Source organism: Podarcis pityusensis, assembly GCF_964106645.2.
Source record: "Podarcis pityusensis genome assembly, chromosome: 6".
In the NCBI taxonomy this organism is placed as follows: domain Eukaryota; kingdom Metazoa; phylum Chordata; class Lepidosauria; order Squamata; family Lacertidae; genus Podarcis; species Podarcis pityusensis.
The window spans coordinates 48,210,944-48,236,345 of NC_138030.1; the positions used below are offsets into that span (position 1 = coordinate 48,210,944).

Consider the following 25,402-nt stretch of genomic DNA (forward strand, 5'->3'; position numbering starts at 1 on the left):
CCTCAACGCTTCAAAAAGTGCCTACGAGCTCCCACACCAGCAGTAAGGGCAGTTGTAAAGGTAAAGGTAAAAGACTCCTTACAATTAAGTTCAGTCACGAATGACTCTGGGGTTGTGGCACTTATCTTGCTTTATTGGCCGAGGGAGCTGAAGTTTGTCCACAGACAGTTTTTCCGGGTCATGTGGCCAGCATGACTAAGCCACTTCTGGCGAAACCAGAGCAGCGCACGGAAGCGCCATTTACCTTCCTGCTGGAGTGGCACCTATTTATCTACTTGCACTTTTTAGCGTGCTTTCAAACTGATAGGTTGGCAGGAGCTGGGAACGAACAATGGGAGCTCACCCCATCGCGGGGATTCGAACTGCCGACCTTCCGATTGGCAAGCCCAAAGCTCAGTGGTTTACACCACAGCACCACCCGCGCTGTGGAACAGTGGGTGGAACACTGTGGAACAGTTGTAGAACAGGCTATTTCTATTTAACAAAATTTCTGTACAAGAGGAAATCCTGATAAAATCGGGGGGGGGGGGGCGTTTACAGGCTGGCATTTTTATAATGGCAATCTCACTTGGACAGTGTGAAAAACCCATGTGCATAAGAGGCACCGATCCCACAATAGTGCTCTTAGTTCTCCGGTATCTTCAGAATGGAAACCTGCTTCCCCCAAAATTGAACTTTTGGTGACGGGGGAATGCACTGGAAAGTATGGGATATTTGCTTGTTGTAATTTTGTCTAACCTCCCCACAAACAAATCGGAATAAATGCTCATTAAATATAGCCTGCCCCACCTAGCAAGCAAATCAGGTTTGAATGCTCAGGGTCCTCTGGAAACAGCCACACATATAGGGCAGTGGATTAGCAGAGCCCCCTTTCTCCCCATGGTCGCATAGCTACACCAGGAAGAACTTTCTGATGGTAAGAGCTGTTCAACAGTGGACCGGACTCTCCCGGAAGGTGGAGAGAGTCCTTCCTTGGCGGTTTTTAAGCAGAGGTTGGATGGCTACCTTCCAAGGATGCTTTAGCTGTGACTCTTGCATCGCAGGGGGTTGGACTAATATCCGTCCAACTCTATCCTTCCTAAGGTGAGAAATCGCGGAATTTCCACCCTACTTGAAAACGACACCCTTTCCCCTAGAAGCCTTACTCCTTTGGGGCCTCAGTCCAGTATGCCTGAAGGAGCGTCTCCACCCCCATCATTCTGCCTGGACACTGAGGTCCAGCGCCAAGGGCCTTCTGGCAGTTCCCTCGCTGCGAGAAGCCAAGTTAAAGGGAACCAGGCAGAGGGCCTTCTCGGTAGTGGCACCCGCCCTGTGGAACGCCCTCCCACCAGATGTCAAAGAGAAAAATAACTACCAAACTTTTAGAAGACATCTAAAGGCAGCCCTGTTTAGGGAAGCTTTTTAATGTTTAATAGGTTATTGTATTTTAGTGTTTTGTTGGAAGCCGCCCAGAGTGGCTGGGGAAACCCAGCCAGATGGGCGGGGTATAAATAAATTATTATTATTATTATTATTATTAGGGCGGGGATGGAGAGGGGTTGCGGGTGGGGAGAGACGAAGCCTGCCCCAGGACGGAGCCGCATCTGCTGCCTGCCCTCAAGGCGAAACGGGTGAGACCAAGTGGTCACGCCGCGCCCACGGTGGCCCTTTCCCGATTCCCTTTCAGCTCCCCCCGAGAGACCCGCCCCGTGGCCTGGGCTCCGCCTCCCTCCCCGACAGGTGTGCGTCGCCACCTGCAGCAAGCCGCACCCTGCCGGCTCCTTTCCCCGTCTGTAACAACAGCCCAAGGCGGAAGCGTTCTGCAATGTCAGGCGCCCCGGCGAACGCGGAGCGGCGCACCCTGCGCTGGCTGCGGCGGGGCTGCGGGGTCCTGGCGCACCTCGCCGCGCTGGGCACCACCGCGCTGCTGCTGCTGCTCTCCAGGCCCGGCACCAGTGAGTTGACTCTCCCTCCCGCTTCCATTCCCAAGGCAAAGTAACGGGACGAAGGGGGGGAAAGGGCACCGGTTCCTCTCCTGGCCCAGGATGCGCCTTGGAAGACGTGCGCCACGGCCACGTTTTTAGGGTACCCAATTGCTGGTCCCGATGGCTCGCTTTCACAAGGTTAAGTGGCTCCCTGCGTTTTCTCCATGGTTAGGCCTGCTCTGAGTCGACCCACTGAAAGTAATGGGCTTGGCTTTAGCAGAGTTGAAAGCTTTAGGTTCCCCTTACCTTTCCAGGCTACACACAGGAGGGATTCTACGATCTTTGCAAGAAGGAGAGGTCGATGATTGATGTAAAAATGAGCGGACTGCAAGTGATTTGACAGGGTGGTTGAAGGGATGTTAACAAGGCGACTACACACACAGGCAAGAGACCTGCCACTATCACCACCGAAACAGCATTAAACAAATGTGCACACAGCATTGGCTTGGCTGTAGTAGCAGTTTAGCCAGATGTCCTTGCTCCATTTGCAGTTTCACACTTGTGAATGGACAGCCAGCCCCCAGACACAATTATTCTCCATACTGCACCCACATTTGAATAATGCACAGGTAATTCTAAATGGAGCTTTGTCTAAGTAGTTCACCTGAAACAGTAATCCCAACCCAGTTTGCTTCAAGATATCCCTGTCACTTTCTGCAATGAGCTCAAAAACTGGTGGATTAAAGATCTTACACCCTTGTATAAGCCACTTTGTGGAGCTACTTCAAATGTTATTAACCTATGTAGTAGTAGTAGTAGTAGTAGTAGTAATAAATAAATAATAAATAAATAAATAAATACATACATACATACCAGTTTGGTGTATGTAAAATTGTGCAGCCCCCATATTGATTTGCATGTGCAGCAACAGTGTGCATCTTTTCACTGATTATTGTGTGTCTGTGCTAAGCTGAAGCCATTTATGGTAAGGTTACCAGACGTCCCCGTTTCCTAGGGACAGTCCCCAGATTTACAAATCAGTCCCCTGACAAAATCCATCTATTTAGTAGGAAGTTGAAAAGTGTCTCCGTATTCACTGAAAAAATATCTGGTAACCTTAATTTATGGCCTCAGAATGCTCCACCTTTCCCCCAAGGAGCTCAAGGTGGCATACATGACTCTCCATATTAACCTTGCAACAACCCTGGCTGGTTACACTGACGTACAGTGACTGGCCCAAGGTCATCCAGTTAGCTTCATGACTGAGTGATTGGGGCTAGAACCTCAGTCTCCCAGGTCTTAGTCCAGCACTCTAACCACTACATCACAGTGGCTCGTATACATGCAGGAAAAAGGCATGTGCTTAACTGTTGCATATTACAATACCTGTATACACATGTCTTTTCCTACATGGAAATACAGGAGTTCATAATATTTTGAGGTGGATACAACAGCTAGTTGGGGCTTTGTATTGTAAGAGGGCAAGGATATCCATGTTCTGGCTTTCTAAAATCCATGACTGTAACCTCATGAAAGGTATTGGACTTAAGCTTTTAACTGAGCAATTCAGTCCCATTTACTTCAATGGGAAGCCAAAATTCTGGGCATAATTTCCCAGCTTGCTACTCTGTCTGGCCCATTTGCATAGTTCAGTACAGCTACTCAAGCTTGTTCCCATATATTTTAACATAGCATTATATTCTGCCTAGTTTTCTGCAATCATTTAAATGCTATAGCTGCCTTTTGTAATTTATTAATAGCCAGTGTGGGTGTTTTTGCGAGTCCTTTCTAGTGAAGTCTGGAATGGTTTTTTATCTTCCGTTCTGGCTGCTGGAAGTCTTATTTTAGAACATGACAGCTCTATAGTACATAATGGATGTTTCTTATTTCAGAATCCAGCAGCTTCAGTGAACTTTATAGGGCAGACACACCAGATCTCTGCAGGCTCTTGTTTTTGAAATTTTGATCCGGCAGTCCTATTGTGTCTGTCTGTGTTAACATAGTTTGGCATTTTTTTTAGGTTTGAGCTTTTTATACATGCTTTTAATAACTGGGCATGAGTCAACCACAGCTAAGCACTTTGAAATGGAGAGCTTCCATTGGAATTAAGCACATGCATAAGTCTTCCACTAAAATCAACAAGGCAATTAATATGCAGTTACAATCTGATTCCTACTGAGTTTGAGTGGTTCATGCTGTATCTTAGGAAGATTGGGTGGTATTCAGCTAAGTTTTTTATTCAGAGCACTGCTATTACAATCAATGGACCTAACTTAGCCATGTTTATTAATTTCAGTGGGTTTACTCTGAGTAAAACTTGGTTGAATATCACCCCTTGTTTCTCCTGAACTAGAAAGGAATAGCTGAGGCCCGCCCATTGGGAAAAGTCTTTTCCTCCTTCCAGCTTTTGAATTAGAATATCTTTCTAACCCTAGTCTTAATAGAACAGGAACATGGGGGGGGGGGGGGAATCCACCTACTATAGAGCAGAAGTTCTAAAGTTTCGTATGGTTGGAGAAGTCTTTGTATGCTCACTGGACTTTTTAAGAAGCCCTCCACTTCTGCCATAGAACCCCTGACTGTTGCAAAGGATGCTTCAAGGGACACAGTCCACAGATACAGGATTCTGGCTAGGCCTGCACAAATTAAAAATTCATTTTGTGTTCCCTTGTGGGTGCTTATAGCAGGGGGAGAGCAGTAGCGGTGGCCATCGTGGGCAAGATGCCTATCAGGAAAGTTTGTTTGCTGCTACAGGTACTGACTTTATATTGAGGTGAGTCTGAAAAGTCCAGATCAGGTTGGTCCAAGCTATGGCAAACACTGCCTCATCTGAAACTCTTGCAAGAAGCATTAACGAGAGTTCCTTCCACATGCCATATGTTTGGAAAACTTGCAGTGATGAGCAATATACATGGTTATGAGAGATCAGACTTCCTAGCTTGAAGGGGCTGCTGCAATCAAATCTGTTGTTGAAGTCATGTTTGTTTTTGGACTGGAACACAGTTTTGGCTAAGCATTTTCTCTCTTTCTTATAGGTTTGTTTTCCTGGCACCCTGCGTTCATGTCAATAGCAGTAAGTTGCTTCCTGCTTCTTCAGTACATCTGAGGAATGTTGTCTGTTTTTGCCTAGGGAGAATATAGCAGAAAGCCTAGAGATGTGTACACACTCTAATCTTTTAGAGAGGTGGAAGGGCTTCTGTCCTCCTTTCGCAGCTGACAATGCACGCATTAATTTCTCCCTGTAGTGAGCCTTTCAGATAAACCTGTATTTGCAGTGCCTTGGGAGGTACTTGCTAAAATCCAAAATGCTCTCCAGAAGCTCTGCCAGCACTTCTAAACGGACATGTGTTTTCGTTGTGGCTATATTTCAAGCACGTTTGCGATAATGGCTCCAATAGGACTCTCTTACACATGCTTAGTGGGGTTTTCTTTAAGGCGGGAATGGGGAATCTGTGACCCTCCAGATGTTGCTGGACTTCCATCATTCCTGGCCAGTGGCCCTGCTGACTATTGGGAGGCTACATGTTTCCCATCCTTGTGGTTTCCCCCCACACTTTTACAATGACATACTATGGCCAGCATCATTCTCCTTGTCACATCACCCCAACCCCCTAAGTCTTTTCACTTCTGACCTTGAGTCACTTTCCCCCTTCATGTGCTTCTTGGGTATGTACTAAGTAAACGATTATGTTACAGCATTGTGTTGAGCTGTCAAGCTATCAAACAGAATAAAGGTAAGTTGGGGAGGCTATTGTTCTTGCAATAACATTTCTTTTTGTCCTATCCTATTCTTTTTATCTGCTGTAGCGGATTGGTGTTTGTGCTTCTTTTAAGAAAGAAAAAACTCTGCAAAGCTTTCTGTATGCTATTTCAATATTTTTTAATAATAATAATAATAATAATAATAATAATATGCATGTGCCTTCTACTGCTAAAGAGGGGACATCTCCAGAGATGCCTCTCCTCTGACAAAAGGAGCAAATTGCCTGCCAAAGATTTTCTTCCCCTTCCCCACAGCATTACATATGTACAAGTGGTGACACCACTAGACAGAAACTGCTCCCACTCTCCTGAAAAAGTGATTAGCTGTTCGTAACCTAAGATTGCACATGCCATTTCCCTAGCAGATAGTCTCTGTACTCATAATACTGAACTATATTCTAGTAAATTATTGTGTTTAATTTGTGCATTATTTTTTTACAAGCCACCTTGGAGGTTTCTTTGGAACTGAAAGATGGGATTAAAATGGTCTCATAAATAAACCCCAGACTGGAACCATCTAAAGTCTTGGCAGCTAGTCTGTTGCACGCACTTGCAATAAATAACTTTTCTTTTGTTGCAAAATGGCACCTCCTAGCTTGGCCCCTTGAATCTTCCTTCAGCAGTTATGCTGCATCTGAAGAGTCAAATATGCCTATCATTGCCAAGAATGAAAGTACTGCCCTATATCAAAGCTTCTCTGTGAACATCTTGCTCTCAGCCAGGAGCCAATAACGTTTGGATTTCAAATAAAGGCCACAACGTCTTACGTTATGCAGCTTTTAAAAGAAGCTGTGGATTGGTAAGGCAGGTCAGTATGATAGTGACCTGTACTTTTGATTCAGCACTAAAGTGCATACCAAGAAGTAAAGAGAAAGTGTCCTGGGGAAAAACTGGTATCTTTCCCCACCCTGTGGGATGTCCACAAATCTCAAGAGCAAGCTAGATGTGTAGGGCTGCACACTTCATGCAGATCCCTCAGCCATCTAATTCAGGCATGTAGAGGAGCATGGCTGAAAGCCCACCATGACTGTTGACAGTGCTGTGAGTGCATATGCAAAGGATTAATGTTATGTGCTAGCAATGCCTTTACAGAGCTGTTGCCATAAAGCTGTACTTCCCAGTGTTCAGGGAGCTGTGATAGTTAATCCAAATTAAAACTGCTTTTAAGCATACACTATAGATGTACATCTCATTTCTCTGTTCTTCCTCTGCTGGAGGAAAATGACTTATTCCACTGCAGGGCCACTGTGCAAATAGCAACAGATAGGTAGTTTCAATGGTAGGTTGACCATATGTTTTCTTTAAAAAGGATGCAGCCAATACATGCCAGACTTGGCATCTTGACCAATCCTCAGATCCATTATTATTATTATTATTATTATTATTATTATTATTATTAGAAGTGGGCCTAATAGGTGAAGCAGTAGCGGAGCCCAAAATGGTCCAGCAAGTTCAGAACCAGCACCAGGCTTTGGAGTGCCAATGGGAGGATGCCCCTCCTCCTGGTCACTGCCAGTCCTGCCCATTTGCTTAGCCTCTCCCTATGGACCCAGTCTGCACAACCACCCCAAGGGAGGATGCATAGTAAGAGAAGGATGTTGCTGGTAGGTGAACCAGCAGGGACAGCAAGGAGGAGGAGAACCACCTGGGCCAGGAAACTTCAGGGTCAGCAGCATTCCTCTGCACAAGGATGTCAGCAGATGCCCAGTGGTGCTAACTCCCAATGCCAACCCTGTCCAACTCTTCTTGGTATGTTATAAGCCACCCTAGATAACACCAACTCATGAGACCCGTTTATGTACTTGGCAGAAGAGCTCCCCCTGCCACACCGGACTGTGTCAATTCAGGTTGCAAATGAGAAGTGTGTTCTGAATGCTCTTGAAAAATGAACAACACTCCCCATAATCAACACCCATACCTGGATATAGGGAAAACAACATGCCGGGGAGAAGGCTGGGTTGAATACTTTCCCCTGAACTGCTAGTCATAAGTGTACAGGGAGTTTATTAGCTATTGGAGCATTGCAAGCATGCATTATTTGACACTTGGCTGCCCTGAGTAGTGAATGAATGAAAGGTGTAGGGTATAGCTCCACTTTTAACTTAAAAACCAGCCAATCTGCAGTCTGAAGTGGTGCCATAGAGGCTTACTGCCTGCTATGTCTAAGTACATAACTGGTTCCAAAGCTTTGGCTGTGCTTCTGTGCTTGTTGTTTTGAAGATTATTTGATTGGGAAGGTGACTCGGGCTCCACTGCTAGGTTGCTAATGGGTTCTTGTATTCCCAGTTCTGCCTGTGCCTGACGGAAGCCATCCTGATCTTCTCGCCAGAGGGCCTCCTCTTCTGCTCCTGCTCCCAAAAAATGAAAGTGCAGCTGCACTGGACTGCCCAGACGCTGGCCCTTGTGGCTGCCACACTGGGCTTGGCCTTCATTGTCTCCAGCAAGAACCGGAGTGAGCTTCCACACTTAGTCTCCTGGCACAGTGTTCTGGGCCTCCTGACTCTCCTGGCAGCTTGTGGGCAGGTCTTGTGTGGATTCTGCCTTCGCTTTCCTCGGCTGCTGAGGATCTCGTCCGTGGGTCGCCTCCGGCTCGTCCACATGATGTACGGACTGATCGTTTATCTGCTAGCCACCTTCACTGTGGCCCTGGGCATTTATTCTGACTGGTTTCAGGCCCAGATTAAAGGGGTGGCTTGGTACTTCTGCCTGGGGTTACCTTTTTGTCCTGCTTTGGTTATTGTGAAACAGATTACTAGAACTTGTAAGAAGAGACAGTACATTTGAGTCTTGGATCCCATCAGAACCCACTGGAATCAATATCTCATCCCCATTGTTTTCTCCTATCCTTAGTATTTATAACAGCTGAATTTAGCCTTCTGTTGACACCTGATTCTGTGTTTTGTGTGCTGCGCCGTGTTTTGTCAAAGTGACATTTTGTTTTGTTTTAGGTCAAGTACATGCTAATACTAGTACTCCAGCATTCTGGAAATATGCTGATTCAATTTTCCAGCTCATTGATCAGGTAGACTCAAGTGCTTGGCTGAGCCTCATGCTTGAATCTAGGGTGCTTTTCCAGAAAACAGGATCAACAACTTGCTGCCTGCATGTTTGCAGTAGGACTTCATGACTACTGTGTCTTCAAAAATAGATGCATAGAAGCAATGGGGTTGGTTTTGAGCAATGTTTCATAGTTTCTTGTGTTTCTTAGATTCTGAAATGCTTCAGTAATTAGATGTGTAGCTACCCACAAGCTAGGAACTTCATGAGTTATACTCACCTGGTTTCTGTGCTTCTGGAATTGTTCTTCCCTCACCTGTCCAACGCCTGTGCTCTCCTCATGGTGATTCACTCCCTCACCAGTTCCTTCTTTCTTTTTAGAACCATAGAATTGTAGAATTGGAAGGGACACCAAGGGTCACCTAGTCCAACATCATCATCATCATCATCATCATCATCATCATCATCATCATTATCATTATACTATACACCACCTTTTCTTGTGGGGAGTGGGGAGTTTCAAAGTCTGGGAGCAGCCACTGGGAAGACCCTCTTCTGTGTCCCTACAAAGTTTGTCCTGGAGGGTGATGGGACCAAGAGAAGGGCCTGCCCCGAAGATATCAAAACCCAGCCAGGCTCCCAGAGTGGCTTATATATTATCCATTAAAACAAGACAGCCCCTGCCTCAACTCTGCCTTGCAGGCTTACAATCTTAAAAAGAAGATGCTATGCCACACAAGGCAAAAAGGATGTGGAAGGAAGGGGGCAGGGAATCAAACTCAGGCACCAGTTCTTAAAATGACTAGCTGCCATCATTCAAGACTAGGAGGTGCCTGGGGGAGCTTGTCTTTCAGCAGAGCTGATGGAACGAGCTTTGCCTCCCATCACTTCCACTGATGACTCAACATGAGAGCGCTCTTAGACCTTGTTGCTTAAGCAGCTGAAGCAGCAGATAGCTTGGACCTCAGCTGGGTAGGGCTTTATAGGTCATATCCCACACATTGAACTGTCCCTGGAAGCAGACCCACCTTACTTCTGTGATTGTAAGTTGTTTCAAATTGTTTTTAAGTTTTAATTGTAACCTGCCCTGGAACCTAAGGGTGAAGGCTGGGTTGTTGTTATTCTTAAGGAATGATGTGTATGCGTGTGTTATAGAAGTTAGAGGTCACCGCTTCACTGGAACACGAAAGAGCAGGGTTAAGTGGCTAGCCCAAAATCAGTCAGTGAATCAATAGAGAAAGTGGAAATATTTTGAATACCTCTAAGGATGTGCAGGGCAGCCTCCCCCTGCTGGGAGCTGAGCAGCGGCACAGACTGGCTGCATGGATTAGTGGCAGAGCACATTATGAGTTTGCAGAAGGCCCAGGTTCGATCCCTGGCTTCTACACATAAAGGGATCAGGCAACAAATCACAGAATCATAGAGTTGGAAGGGACCACGAGGGTCATCTAGCCAACCCCCTGAAAATGCAGGAATCTTTTTCCCAATGTGGGGCTTGAACTCACAACCCTGAGATGAAGAGTCTCATGCTCTACTGACTGAGCTTCTGCCCAAGACCCTCGAAAGCTGATGTCAGTCAGAGTAGATAAACAACAACAACAAACCTATGGCTACGTGAAACATACTCAATAAACACAGGACGTAACCGGGTGTGTTTTTGAATAAATAAGGTATACTATTCATTGTATCAAATTGTAGATTTCAACGGAAGTCTCATAAAGTTCAACAAAAAAAAGCAGAAGACCCAGTGGATCAATTCATTCTCTAGTCAGTTCATGCATAAGGTCCATACATGTATAAGTATCTATTCCACCTGTCTGTTCTTAGAGTCCAATAATCCACATGAAGGGTTGTTGCAGTTCCACAGAATCCTTTCACAGAGTCTAAGACAAGGATTTCTGGAATAAGCTAGTCTGAGCTGGAGCTAGCTGGACAAATAACCTGACTTGGTATAAGGCAACTTCCTTTATTCCTAGACTTACAGCAATGGCATATCTCACACTCGGCTTAATGTACCACCTCTGTTGATAGTGAGCTACATAGGAAGAAAAGATGCATTCTCTTCTCTGGTGCACAACAACCCGCTCTTCACCTCCCTCCCCACCCCATTTGCTTCCATCACAAAAATTCCACAATTTCCCATTTCTTGTAATAACTAAGCTCTCCCTCAAAAGTAGCACCAAGCCTGTGCTGAATACCCATCGCTCGACACCGAACATCAATTTCCTGCTCTCCAAATATTCATGTTGTTGATAAACTAGATTTCTCACCTGCCCTTCAGGTGCTTTTGCCTGGGTAGAATGTGCCTTTGAATAGTGGCAGTGCCTCTTGCTTTCCTGAATGCAGAGATGGGAGGGTGTTAGTGTAGAAACCCTGTTGTTCGCATAGCTGGAATGTAGTCTGTTGTACAAAGTTGCATTGGTAGGTTGACCAACTTTTGGACCAATCAAATCTGTTGGACCCGCCCACCATTAGCATGTGGCCACCAGAAAGTGGTCCATGAGGCAATGCAGTCCTTTGGGTGAATAGGCTTCCTCATCCCAAGTGTGCAGTTTAGCTAACGGAATCTATAATAGCCTCCACTTCTGTCTTGGGGTCAGTTAAGAAAATTCCCCAGGGGTTGGATAGACAAATTCTGGAGCTGCATAGTTTTCCTCCACGGCTCAGAAATGTTGAGATTTCCCCTCTGACCACTAGTGCCTTTCAAAGGCCTTGGAGTTTTTGCTACGTAAGCAGCCATTGCTACCCAGGCTACAGCCTGTGCCGTCACATGTGGCACAATATCTTTTTTCATTTAAAGGAACTATTAGTAGGGTGCTACTTTCTTAGGTTTTTTGACTTGACTCACAGGTAAGCAGCTGGAACTAGGCTTTTATGAAAGACAATTTTACTTGGCTACGAGTGATCGCCAAAGAAGAAGAAGAATTAGAATTCCTGGTTGAGGCTTGGGAATACACACTTGCTGCCAGGATTTGCAGTTTGGTGAATTCTTTGTGGTAGAATTGGACTAAGTACGGTAAGTAAAATTTTGTAGCCAGGAAGAAACCTTTACTAGGGTGGTCTTTGTCATGCAGCAGGTTTCCAGATGAGAAACTGGTGGTTTGAATAAGAAGCTGTGTGGAAACAGCGACAAGCACACAGAGTTCAATGAGATTGGGTGTTTGGGTAGGGGGAGGGAGGCTCAGTTAATTTCATTGTACACAGGTTGTACATTGACAATAAAGGTATTATTATTACTATTGGAAACAGGAAAAAAAAAGTAAAATCCAAATCTAGCTTTTAGGTACAGGTTATAGGTCTTCTATGCACATTCACAAGACAAATAAAACACAGATAATCATTTTCTAAGGCTACCATGTTATTTGGTCAATATTTTGCACAATAAATTCATTTCTACCGTGTTTAATACGTTCTAGGTGTCTTTCCTTAAGGGTTGTGTACAGTGGTACCTCGGGTTAAGTACTCAATTCGTTCCGGAGGTCCATTCTTAACCTGAAACTGTTCTTAACCTGAAGCACCACGTTAGCTAATGAGGCCTCCTGCTACTGCCATGCCGCCGGAGCACAATTTCTGTTCTCATCCTGAAGCAAAGTTCTTAACCCGAGGTACTATTTCTTGGTTAGCAGAGTCTGTAACCTGAAGCGTATGTAACCCAAGGTACCACTGTATATCTTGCAGGAATTTCATAACCCAAGGTACCACTGTATATCTTGCAGGAATTTCATATTTTCTCAGCACTAAACAACGTTTTGCAACTTGTTTCCTCAGCTAATCAGCATGTAATGGTGGCAGGGAGCACAGCTCTGGGATTTCTTTCAGGGCAGGAGTGATGATGTCATCTGCCAGAGTACCAGGGTAATTGACCGACCCTCCTTGCTCTGATCAGTGAATGAGCTCAGGCTTCTCCACACTTACTTTTCCTCCGTACTTTCCAGGCATGGTCCACGCTTTAAACCTCCATGTCAGAACACTCTTCTTTTTTTCTTTTTGGAGCTTTCTGCCCCAAATCCTGCTCTTTACTGCTGAATTGGAGCAAACAGCAATCTGTGGAAAATCTGAATTGTCATTTGTTGTGTTTCAGCTTTAATGAGCAGGTTTGCAGGGTGAAAAAAGAGCACTAGGGGAGAGCCTTAAAGTGGAGACCTGCGCCTGGAAAGCACGGGGCAAAGGCCAAGTGTGGATAAGCCCATAAAGTCCTCTTTAGCTGGTGGTGTGTATTACTTCATTCACTTCCTTCCAGGTGTGGTAAGCCAGCCCTGCTGCATTTCAGGGCCATTCTGATTCATTCTGCTGAGTGGGTCTCTGAACCTTTGCCCCAAAGTCCTTCCTTGATGACACTGTGCTTGCTCTCTCTCCCCTGCATTTAAGACACTCCTTGGGGCTGTTGTTATGAGCCTATTATGACGAACTTCTGCTCTTCAGACGTCACCACCACATCACTGTAGGCAGTGCTTGCTATGCTATGTAGAAGGTGATTACCCAAGTGATCTGGGTCACTGCTGGCCAGTTTCTATAACTTTGTAGTGATGGACAGTCCTAGATCTTGCTGAACCAGCAACAAATTTCAGCCACCGCTGGCATTAGGTTGGTAGGACTCTGGAAATGGAAAAAGGTGTAGCTCCTCTGATTATAGATGTTTCAGCTGAAAACCTAATTCACTCTCCTTTAGCAGCACAGTAACTAAAATGGGTAAGGATTACAGGTGAAGTAGAGCAGAAAGAAAACACTTTCCACGTCTTCATTCCCCAGCAAGCTTCTGCTCACTCTGCATAGTAATGTTGACACCAGGGTGTCTTATTTCTCACACCAGGGGCTCTTTCCTATCCATCTCTGATTTGCACATTTGCTTCTGATATTTATCTTTTGCAGCTCCCTGCTTCACACTTTCGTTTAGCTGCCATACCTGTTCTTTGGGAAAGAGTGCTCTTATCGTTTTATCCCATCTGCATTTTTAGCCTGTAATGGCAATGGTTTTTGTATTGAATTTTGAGAGAGTGCTCTGAAACAACTAAGTTGACAAGTCCTACTGAGGACCAAGTCAGTCACATGTGTACCCTTCTTGGCACACATTTCAGGTGTGCAGGCATGTATGAAATATGTATAAGAGCATGCATTCAGGTTTGCAGAAAGGAGTATGTGTGAGTACAGTTATCTTTTTATAAATGAGCCCTTGGAGCTGTGACTGAAATCCTAAACGAACTTAACCTTAGAGAAACAAGTTTGTGTTCTTCATAGACATGTATAGGATTGCATTGTGAACTTGACCAATCTAGATGGGACCATCTAAGAAGGAATGGATTTCATATGAGGATGCAAGGAATGCCACGTGGATTGGGGCGGGGGGAAGGAATGCTGCCTTTTGCAATCTAGTGCCATCCAGATTGAGCTACAACTCCCCGTTGGCATAACCAATGGGTGGGAGTGATGAGAGTTGTAGTCCAAAACCATCTAGAGCAGCGGTTCTCCACCTGTGGGTCCCCAGATGTTGTTGGACTACAACTCCCATCATCCCTGAACCTTGCTAGCTAGGGGTGATGGGAGTTGTAGTCCAACAACATCTGGATACCCACAGGTTGAGAACTGCTGATCTAGAGCATGGGTAGCCAAACTAAGGCCCGTGGGCTGGATCAGGCCCAATTGCTTTCGCGATTCGGCCCGCAGATGGTCCGGGAATCGCTGCATAGATTGCCAGCGCGTGCGTTCTTTCCCTTTCCCTCACATGGCAGTGCAGCCTCCTCCCCCCTCCTGCTGGCTTCTCCCTGCCCTGCCTAGAGGAGGAAGGGGGCTGGGCTTTGTTGGTGCCAGCAGCAGCAGTGCTTGAGCGGCCGCCATTTTAAGCAGCCCCTCTCCGGAGCCCTTCCGCGTGCTGCTCATCGTCCCTCTGCCGCCGCGAGCCCCTGCCACTCGCAAGACACAGGTAAGCAGCCACTGGGGCTCATGGTGCTCTTGCATCATCATTTTTTTTCCAAAATATAGTCTGGCCCCCCACAAGGTCTGAGGGACAGGGCATCGGCCCCCTGCTGAAAAGGTTTGCTGACCCCTGATCTAGAGGGCACCAAGTTGGGGATGGCTGCTTGATGGAAAAGTACCACTTTCCAGGTTAAAGCAGCCTTCATAGCTGAGAGAGGAACCAGCAGGTTGAAAGCAGCCAGGAGTCCAGGTTGGGTGCAAGAGAAGGAAGCTCCCTCACAAATGATTAGAAGAGAGAAAGCAGATCGATGAAAGCCCCTGGATGCGAGTTGCTAGGAGTCTGAGACAAGAAATTCATTAATGAGGGGAAATAATATATAGAGATGTTGGGGGATAACCCTAAGTAGAACAGAATATAAATAAAATCTGAGCAAAGATGGCACATTGGGAGATGCTTTGTTCTAGATCAGGCATAGGCAAACTCGGCCCTCCAGATGTTCTGAGACTACAACTCCCATCATCCCCTAGTTAACAGGACCAGTGGTCAGGGATGATGGGAATTGTAGTCCCATTCCAATTAGATAAATTCCAATTAGATAAATTCCAATTGGATAAATTAACTGGGAAAATCAGATATACTAAAGACCAAAAGTTCATCGAAGACTGGGGAAAGTTCGTAGACTATTTGAAAAATACATGTGGCATGAACACAATGCTAGTGGGATTTCAAGAGGCACTGTAATAATAGAGAAGTATTGTTTATATGGAACAGCGGAGAAGGGAAGTATAATGGCAATACGAAAGAAGGGAATGTGTAACCAAAGTTATAAATAAGGATGATTGTCAGAGACGCTGAAGGAAGTTCAAAAAAGAGACAATTGGATGTATTTTGGATAAAAATGTATAATTGTATGGAAAATTAATAAAATTTATTATATATAAAAAAAGGGAATTGTAGTCCCAAAACATCTGGAGGGCCGAGTTTGCCTATGCCTGTTCTAGATGCTAGAATGCCAAAGTCTACCAAAATGCAGGGAACAAATATGGGGGGGGTATGTTTGAAGGTAAACATTTTTTGTGCTTTTTTTTGTTTAAGGTGAGGTGGAGTGGTTAAAACTTTAGCAATCCGAAATGCCAGGATACCCCACCTCTAGAAATGGGGTTGCTGTTAACGCTACTTTCCCTGAGATGCTTGATAAGCAAATCTGATAAGTGGTTTACCTCAGTGTGAAGAGCTGCCACTTCAATAAATGAAGGAATGTTGGAAGACCCCACACTACTGGCTACTTCACAGGCTGGTAGAAAAACAATCCACACAATGCAGCACTGGGCAACTGTCATCTCGGGTACCAATTTGTTTGCAAGTGACTCTCCAGTAGGGATGGATGGGAGCTAAGCTGTGCTGTCGTTTTTTGTAGAATACCAGAGCTCACAACGAGAGGCTCTGCATTTGAAAACTGATCACGCGTGAAACATGATTGACAGTCACAGGGAAACAACTTTAGGAAAAACAGCACCTGCCCCTCACAAGCCATTGGGGGCATTCTGTGTCAAATGGATCTTCTTGGAGCCAACGCATGGCAGATTGTGTTATTGCCACCTCATTAGTGTTGCTATCCTATAATGCATGTCTGCCTCTGCCTCTGCAGTATTATATATATGTTGTGCTCCTCAACTGCCACAAGGGTTGGCAGCATTGCCTGAATCCAGAGTGATGGTGCCCCTGACTGTATTAACCATGTATTAACCCCTGAATCCCCAAGAGTAGAAGAACCACCCAGTGCATGATTCTAATTTAGAAATCCACAAGGGGGAGCCATTTGCAAAGGCTTCTTATAGGCAGCATTTTTTAAAAAAAATCCCAGTAGAAATAATTCACAGTGGAAATTGGATTCTCTGTCTCTGCTATATCCTCCTGCAGTTGTTTTGAGAGACACTCCATATAAATTGTGATAATTGGTACAGGCTTCTCCAAACCTGAATGCTCATGCAAGTCAGATGTGTCGGAAGCAGTTGCAGTAGCAGGTACTACAGAGAACTTCGTTGTCCAATTTACAGTTTACAGCATGAGCAGCAAAGTAACTTTGACATCTTGTTGCCACCAGGGCAAAATAACCCTTGTGTCCTCTTGCTTGTATTGCAAGCAAATATTACATTTTTTGTTGGCTGGATCAAGGAGCTTGTCCCGGCAGTAATCATGAAAACACGTCTCGTTACATTGGGGAGGAAGAAACGAAACATTTTAATATGGGGTAACCATTATAATACATTTTGTGCAAACACAGTTGAAGAGTAAATAAATGTGTTAACAGCAGTCTTGAACTGCTAATAGCCTTTGGGTAAAGTAAAGGCTTTCCTCAATGGAAACATGTGGGAGATTCCACTAAACAGTACAGTGGTAAAAGGTAAAGGTAAAGGTACCCCTGCCCGTACGGGCCAGTCTTGCCAGACTCTAGGGTTGGGCGCTCATCTCACTCTATAGGCCGAGAGCCAGCGCAGCACACAGAACGCCGTTTACCTTCCCACTGGTAAGCGGTCCCTATTTATCTACTTGCACCCGGGGGTGCTTTCGAACTGCTAGGTTGGCAGGCGCTGGGACCGAGCAACGGGAGAGCACCCTGCCGCGGGGATTCGAACCGCCGACCATGGGATCAGCAAGTCCTAGGCGCTGAGGTTTTACCCACAGCGCCACCCGCGTCCCACTAGTACAGTGGTACCTCAGGTTAAAGACGCTTCAGGTTACAGACGCTTCAGGTTACAGACTCCGCTATCCCAGAAATAGTACCTCGGGTTAAGAACTTTGCTTCAGGATGAGAACAGAAATCGCGCAGCAGCGGCGCAGCGGCAGCGGGGGGCCCCATTAGCTAAAGTGGTGCTTCAGGTTAAGAACAGTTTCAGGTTAAGAACGGACCTCCAGAACAAATTAAGTTCTTAACCCGAGGTACCACCATACAGGCAACTCCCAATATATGCAGGGGTTACATTCCAAGGCACTGTGCATTTGAGTGAAATCGTGTATATTTGAAACACAATTGAAAAGCCTGCAAACACCTCATTCTACCCTCACCCCACCCATTTTGTGATGTTTTCGGATCACTTTCAGGTGTGGACGATGCATGTGTGTGCAGTGGCGCACATATAAAATGCAACAGTCGCTATTAGAACTCTAATAGCGCAGAATTGGAAGACACCAAGAATCCCAACCATAAATGAATGGCAATCGAAACTACTCGACTATCTAGAATTGGCAAAAATGACACAGAAAATAAGAAATCAAAAAGACACAAAGTTTAATAAAGATTGGAATAAATTCATGGCATACATGGAAACAGAGGTAAAAAAAACTAAAAAACACAGTAGGTGCGATATAACACTTGTGATGTAAAGAATTTTTTTTTGAGGAAAAGAAACTGCAGATAGAAAAATTTTATAACACATTCCGAAACCGAGATGAAGGGAAGTCAGTCAGTGTTGTGTGTTATGTAGTTAATGTAGTTAATTTGTTGTTGTCTTATGTCAGGAGTATATATATATTTTTTTATATATATATTTTTTTCTTTATCTAGTTTTTTTGGTGTGAATGTGTTGTGTTTGTCTTTTTTGTTTGTATGGTGTTATAAAATAAAATTTATATTAAAAAAAAATTTTTTTTAAAAAAAATGCAACAGTCGCTGCCTGTATTCAAACGCCATGACTACTCTTTATCATGGGATATAATGGAGCCATCTTGGAGATACAAGTCCTGTTGGATAAAGTTTGTCATGAACACTTTTTATTTTGGGAATATCATGCTTAATTTCACTGAAACAATTCATATGAATAATGGATTTTTCTAGGAAAAGAGGTTCAGTAACTCATCATGAATACCTCCCTCATTCTCTTAGAATGGCAATGGAGCCCACCTGAGAGATGCCGGAACAGGGAGGGTGCCAGTCTGACCTCAAGTGGGGCAGAGTTCCACAAAATTGGACTCACAATATTTAATGCCTGGCTCCTCATGGGTATGAGCTGTGCATCTTCTGAGCCATGAGGGAACACTATCAGTGACTCCACCCAACGATCTCAGTGACTATCCTGAGGTACCCTGGACCCCCCAAGAGCCTTGTCACTTAATACAAGAACCTTGAATGTGGCCTGCAAAGTCGCACTCCAGCCTGCAGAAACACTTGGGGGGCAAAGCAGGATCTGTGAGGGGTGTAGCCTGGGGAGAGTTTGGAGGACGAGAGAAACCTCACAGTCTACATTTGGACCGTGGGCTTGAGGTTCCCCAGGCCTAGTTTAGTGGGAAAGAGCTCCTTCTTGGCTAGTGGAGCTCTGTTCCCCCCTCAGTTTATTGCATAGCTGTCAACTTTTCCCTTTTCTTGCGAGGAATCCTATTTGGAATAAGGGAATTTCCCTTAAAAAAAGGGAAACATTGACAGCTATGGGTTATTGGCTCTAAAAGCTATCTGTGTGAAGCGACTGACATTTCAGTACAACGCACTGCAAGATTGTTACTTCCCCTCCACTATATGAAACATGAAAATATACAGTGGTACCTCAGGTTAAGTACTTAATTCATTCCGGAGGTCCATTCTTAACCTGAAACTGTTCTTAACCTGAAGTACCACTTTAGCTAATGGGGCCTTCTGCTGCCGCTGTGCCACCGGAGCACGATTTTTGTTCTCATCCTGAAGCAAAGTTCTTAACCTGAGGTACTATTTATGGGTTAGCGGAGTCTGTAACCTGAAGTGTATGTAACCTGAAGCGTATGTAACCTGAGGTACCACTGTATTTTAGAAAAGCTGCAGAAGCCTTTCAAGATGAGTACATGGTCCTGAGGGAATAACATACCCAGTGCATTTTGTGTTTTCGATGTTCCTCACAGCCCTTCACAGATATTTCCGTTTCCCACCACCGCGCGCACACGCACCCACCCCTACAATGGGCTCTGTTTTCTCTCTGCTCCTCTCTGTGGCCTTGGCCTGCCTGGCAGCTGCCTCCCCATTGCAGGATGTCAGATGGGAGCTGAGCTGAGCAGGCCACACGGTTAGCCTGGGTGGATGCAGTGACAGATGGCCAGACAATGGAGCTCAGCAGGGCTTTTCCCATAAGTGACTGGTGCTTGCCCATTAGCTTCTTTTCAGTCATTTAGCTCTGAATTAAAGCTGCGGTGCTTGGGAGGCCTCTTGCGTTTTTGATCTTTTGCTCCCTCTTGTCTGCGCTGCCTGCCTTTCATCAGCCTGGTAGACTCCTGAGTGGTACTTGAAGGAATTTGCTCTTTCGTGGGGGAGTTCTGAGCTGCTTTCATCCACATTCGGGAAGGGGAGGGGGGCACTGGCTCAGATGCTTTGCCTTCCCTTCCTTTCAAATGCCGTTCTGGACACACAGGGCATCCTGCTTTCTTGGTCGGTGATGGGACCCCTCTCTGCTCTCTCTCCCTAATGAGATAATTCCTGCCCAAGGCCACCTAATTGTCTCTTCCACAGAATTTACGGATGAGGGCTTCCCTGATGCTCTCTCCCAGCTTTTTGACTAGTGTGCCTTTTGAAGGCAAGGGAGAAGTAGCTCTCAGTCAGAGGGGCAGTCAGTAGGGAATCTGGAACATGGTGATTTAGGGCCAAATCACTGGAAACTGATGGGGAAGTAGTGGCATACCTGACAAAGGTGACATACCCTCCAACATGCCTCAGATGAAAATAGGGACAATTCTCACTTCCACATCAACTGAACCTCCTCAAACTCCACCCCCCCATTTTTTGTCTCCCAACCCACCCGCAGAGCATTTCCTATCAGAAGAAGGGTGACCCTCCATTAGATTTTAACCCTTGCTAGATCCAGGAATTAGAAGGGACTCAGGCATACAGCCTAGCCCCACCCCCAATTTACAACTAACTGTCTGTCTGTCTGTCTGTCTGTCTGTCTGTCTGTCTGTCTCTAATCCACCAGGAATCCCTGGATTCATCCATCCCATTTCTCACACCAATAGGTTTCACCAGGGTGTTCAAAATGTTCTGTACTTTTAAGACAGAGGTGTTTGCTGGGTCAAGTATGAAGTGTGTTACTGTGTACAAAATACATGTTTGTCCCATATGAGAGAACTGGATACAAGTCAGGGCAAAAATAATTGCTTTGGGTCACAAGGGTGGTAACAGTGGGAACTGGCAAGTGCTGCTGTGTGGAACCTGAGCTGACTGCCATTGACCTGTTACCACCACAAGCCTGCAAACGTTCCTGCAGCCTCTTTCAGTTCCACAGATCAGTGTCCATGGGAAGTTTGCATGATTGTGGATGTCAGTCAAGCCAGTTGTCCCGTTCCACACCTTTGCTGATCTCTGTGCATGTGGTAGAGAGCAAGCTTTTGGGTTTTTTTATTCTGAGGGAGAAGCAGTGGCTCCCCGCTTCTGGAATGCTATTCCCAGGGAGGTACATTTAGCACTGTCATGATCTACTTTTAGGCACCAGACAAAAACATTTCTATTTAACCAGACCTTTGGCTCTTAGTTTGTAGGGTTTCTAGGTATCTGTAACTTCCAGTGTGAGAGCCAGTGTGGTGTAGTGGTTAAGAGCGGTAGTCTCGTAATCTGGGGAACCGGGTTCGCGTCTCCGCTCCTCCACATGCAGCTGCTGGGTGACCTTGGGCCAGTCACACTTCTTTGAAGTCTCTCAGCCCCACTCACCTCACAGAGTGTTTGTTGTGGGGGAGGAAGGGAAAGGAGAATGTTAGCCGCTTTGAGACTCCTGAAGGGGAGTGAAAGGCGGGATATCAAATCCAAACTCTTCTTCTTCTTCTTCTTTCAGCGGGTGGAATGTGCCTTTTATATGTATAAATGTGGTTTTGAATTTTTCTTCTTGGTTTTTCTTTATTAATTGGTTTTAATATTTGCATTATTTTGTAATTCACTTTGGGCTATATTTTGTAAAGAAAAGCAATAGATAGATAGATAGATAGATAGATAGATGATAGATAGATATTTAGATGGATATTTAGATATTTAGATGGATAGATAGATGATAGATGATAGAGATAGATAGATGCGCAAAGCATGGGAAATAAACAAGATGAGATTGAGCTCTTGGTACAGCAAACTAAATATGACATAATAGGCATCGCTGAAACCTGGTGGGATAAGTCCCATGATTGGAATGTAATAATGGAGGGATACAATCTATTTCAGAGAAACAGACCAGACAAGAAAGGAGGAGGAGTGGCGTTATATGTCAGGGATGTGTATACCTGTGAAGAGATCCAAGATTTAGAACCTCAAAGCCAAAGTGAGAGCATTTGGGTCAAAATTAAGGGAGAGAAGAATAACAGTGACCTCACTGAGGGAGTTTACTATAGATCCCCAAGCCAAACGGAGGACATAGATGATGCCTTCCTGGAACAGACGGCCAAGCATGCAAAAGGAAGGGAGATAGTAGTAATGGGGGACTTCAATTACCTGGATATTTGTTGGATGTCAAACTCAGCCAAGAGCATAAGGTCAAACAGATTCCTCACTGGCCTTGCAGACTTCATTGTCCAGAAAGTGGGAGAAGCAACAAGAGGAACAGCCATTTTAGATCTGGTCCTAACCAATGTTGATGACCTGGTTAGTGGGATAGAAGTGGAAGGATCATTAGGCGCGAGTGATCATGCTCTTCTGAAGTTTACTATGCAGCGGAAAGGAGCAGCCAAGCTTACTAGGACTCAATTTCTTGACTTTAAGAAAGCCGACTTCATAAAACTTAGGGAAGTGCTGGGTGAGATCCCATGGACAGTAATACTAAAAGGAAAGGGAGTTCATGATGGCTAGGAGTTTGTTAAGAGGGAGATAGTAAAAGCACAACTTCAGGCAATACCAATGAGACGGAAACATGGAAGGTGCCTAAAGAAGCCAGGGTGGCTATCTAAAGAATTTTTAACTGAGTTAAGATTAAAAAAGGATGTGTACAAAAAATGGAAAAGGGGGGAAACCACCAAAGAGGAATTCAAACAAATAGCCAGCACGTGTAGACACATAGTCAGAAAAGCTAAAGCACAGAATGAACTCAGGCTTGCTAGAGAGGTTAAAAGCAACAAAAAAGGCTTTTATGGGTATGTTCGTAGCAAAAGGAAGAACAAAGAAACAGTGGGGTCACTCAGAGGAGAAGATGGTGAAATGCAAACAGGGGACACAGAAAGGGCTGAACTCCTCAATGCCTTCTTTGCCTCAGTCTTCTCCGATAAGGAAAACAATGCCTGACCTGAAGAATTTGGAGCAAATGATTCAGCAGAGGAAACACAGCCCAGAATAACTAAGGAGATAGTACAAGAATACTTGGCTAGTTTAGATGTATTCAAGTCTCCAGGGCCAGATAAACTGCATCCAAGAGTATTAAAAGAACTGGCAGATGTGATCTCAGAACCACTGGCAGTCATCTTTGAGAATTCCTGGAGAACAGGCGAAGTCCCGGCAGACTGGAGGAGGGCAAATGTTGTCCCTATTTTCAAAAAGGGGAAAAGAGAGGACCCAAATAATTACCGCCCAGTCAGTCTGACATCAATACCAGGGAAGATTCTGGAGCAGATCATTAAGCAAACAGTCTGTGAGCACCTAGAAAGGAATGCTGTGATCACCAATAGTCAGCATGGATTTCTGAAAAATAAGTCATGTCAGACTAACCTGATCTCGTTTTTTGACAGAATTACAAGCCTGGTAGATGAAGGGAACGCAGTGGATGTAGCCTACCTTGATTTCAGCAAGGCATTTGACAAGGTGCCCCATGATATTCTTGTAAAGAAGCTGGTAAAATGCAGTCTTGACTATGCTACCACTCAGTGGATTTGTAACTGGCTGACTGACCGAACCCAAAGGGTGCTCATCAATGGTTCCTCTTCATCCTTGAGAAGAGTGACTAGTGGGGTGCCACAGGGTTCTGTCTTGGGCCCGGTCTTATTCAACATCTTTATCAACGACTTGGATGATGGACTCAAGGGCATCCCGATCAAATTTGCAGATGACACCAAACTGGGAGGGGTGGCTAACACCCCAGAGGACAGGATCACACTTCAAAATGACCTTGACAGATTAGAGAACTGGGCAAAAACAAACAAGATGAATTTTAACAGGGAGAAATGTATAGTATTGCACTTGGGCAAAAAAAATGAGAGGCACAAATACAAGATGGGTGACACCTGGCTTGAGAGCAGTACATGTGAAAAGGATCTAGGAGTCTTGGTTGACCACAAACTTGACATGAGCCAACAGTGTGATGCGGCAGCTAAAAAAGCCAATGCAATTCTGGGCTGCATCAATAGGAGTATAGCATCTAGATCAAGGGAAGTAATAGTGCCACTGTATTCTGCTCTGGTCAGACCTCACCTGGAGTACTGTGTCCAGTTCTGGGCACCACAGTTCAAGAAGGACACTGACAAACTGGAACGTGTCCAGAGGAGGGCAACCAAAATGGTCAAAGGCCTGGAAACAATGCCTTATGAGGAACGGCTAAGGGAGCTGGGCATGTTTAGCCTGGAGAAGAGGAGGTTAAGGGGTGATATGATAGCCATGTTCAAATATATAAAAGGATGTCACATAGAGGAGGGAGAAAGGTTGTTTTCTGCTGCTCCAGAGAAGCGGACACGGAGCAATGGATCCAAACTACAAGAAAGAAGATTCCACCTAAACATTAGGAAGAACTTCCTGACAGTAAGAGCTGTTCGACAGTGGAATTTGCTGCCAAGGAGGGTGGTGGAGTCTCCTTCTTTGGAGGTCTTTAAGCAGAGGCTTGACAACCATATGTCAGGAGTGCTCTGATGGTGTTTCCTGCTTGGCAGGGGGTTGGACTCGATGGCCCTTGTGGTCTCTTCCAACTCTATGATTCTATGAGATGATAGATAGATGATAGATAGATAGATGATAGATAGTCTTCACCTGTATTTGGCTGCTATCGTGTTCCTTTTCTCTGCCTCTCTGTCAGGCTCTTTATAAGAAACCTGCTTCTGCAACAACAGAGAGTGGGGAGTGTTTTCACTGTTCCTTTGGGAAGGAGGAGTGTGACAAAAACTTTAAGTAAGTCTATCTGCCACCTCAGAGTTTTGCTTTGTTTCCCAATCTGCCTCCTGGTGTGGCCTGTTTTGCGGAAACATGTCCCTTTATGTTGGGTTGAAAGACCATCTGTGTGACTTTCTTGCTCAGCATTTTTGCCAGCTGATCAACAGCTGCTGAAAAGCTTTGCCTTAGAAGGTGATTTTGGAGCACCAGTGCCACCCGGAGGAAAGTTACGGTATCTTATCTGGAAGTAATGTGTACTGCATTGCTAAAAGCAGCCCGTTTCTGAGAAGGTATCTATGCATGCATTTTATTTATTTATTGCATTTATATCTCACCTTTTTTCTCTAAAGAGATCAAGGTGGCGTACATGGTTCTCCCCCTCATCATTTAATCCCCACAACAACCCTCCGAGGTAGGTTAGGCTGAGAGGCAGTGACTGGCCCAAGGTCACCCAGTGAGTTACATGACCAAGTGGGGAACAGAACCCTTGTCTTCCAGGTCCAACACTCTAACCATTACACCACACTGCCTCTCCATTTATTCAGGCACTCTGGATCAAATAGAATAGAAGACAGAAAACCTCTTGGACACCAACTCATCACAATCCATCTGCACGGGGTATCCATTACATTCCTGCGGGTGGGTTTGTGGCTTTTAGCGAATAATTATGACAAGTGATATGGGAATGCGCTTTCCACTCTTGCACAGAAAGGACCAGTGAAATGAATTTCCCCCTGAATCAGCATGTGCCAGGAGCAGTGCATTGTCAGAGCCATATTGGTTGTGAATAAAATGTTTGGATGGAATTTAGCTCCAGAAAACATCGCAAAAGGG

General features: G+C 45.1%; 1 protein-coding gene across 1 annotated transcript; it reads left to right on the forward strand.

Annotated features, from left to right (window-relative positions):
• Nucleotides 1–1,804: 1,804 nt before the first annotated feature.
• On the forward strand, nucleotides 1,805–12,069 carry CYB561D1 (cytochrome b561 family member D1; the record flags this gene model as incomplete). Its single annotated transcript, XM_081010660.1, has 3 exons — nucleotides 1,805–1,934; nucleotides 4,940–4,977; nucleotides 7,953–12,069. The coding sequence occupies 3 exons, from the start codon at nucleotides 1,805–1,807 to the stop codon at nucleotides 8,448–8,450; spliced, it is 666 nt and encodes a 221-aa protein (XP_080866786.1). The 3' UTR covers nucleotides 8,451–12,069.
• Nucleotides 12,070–25,402: the final 13,333 nt, after the last annotated feature.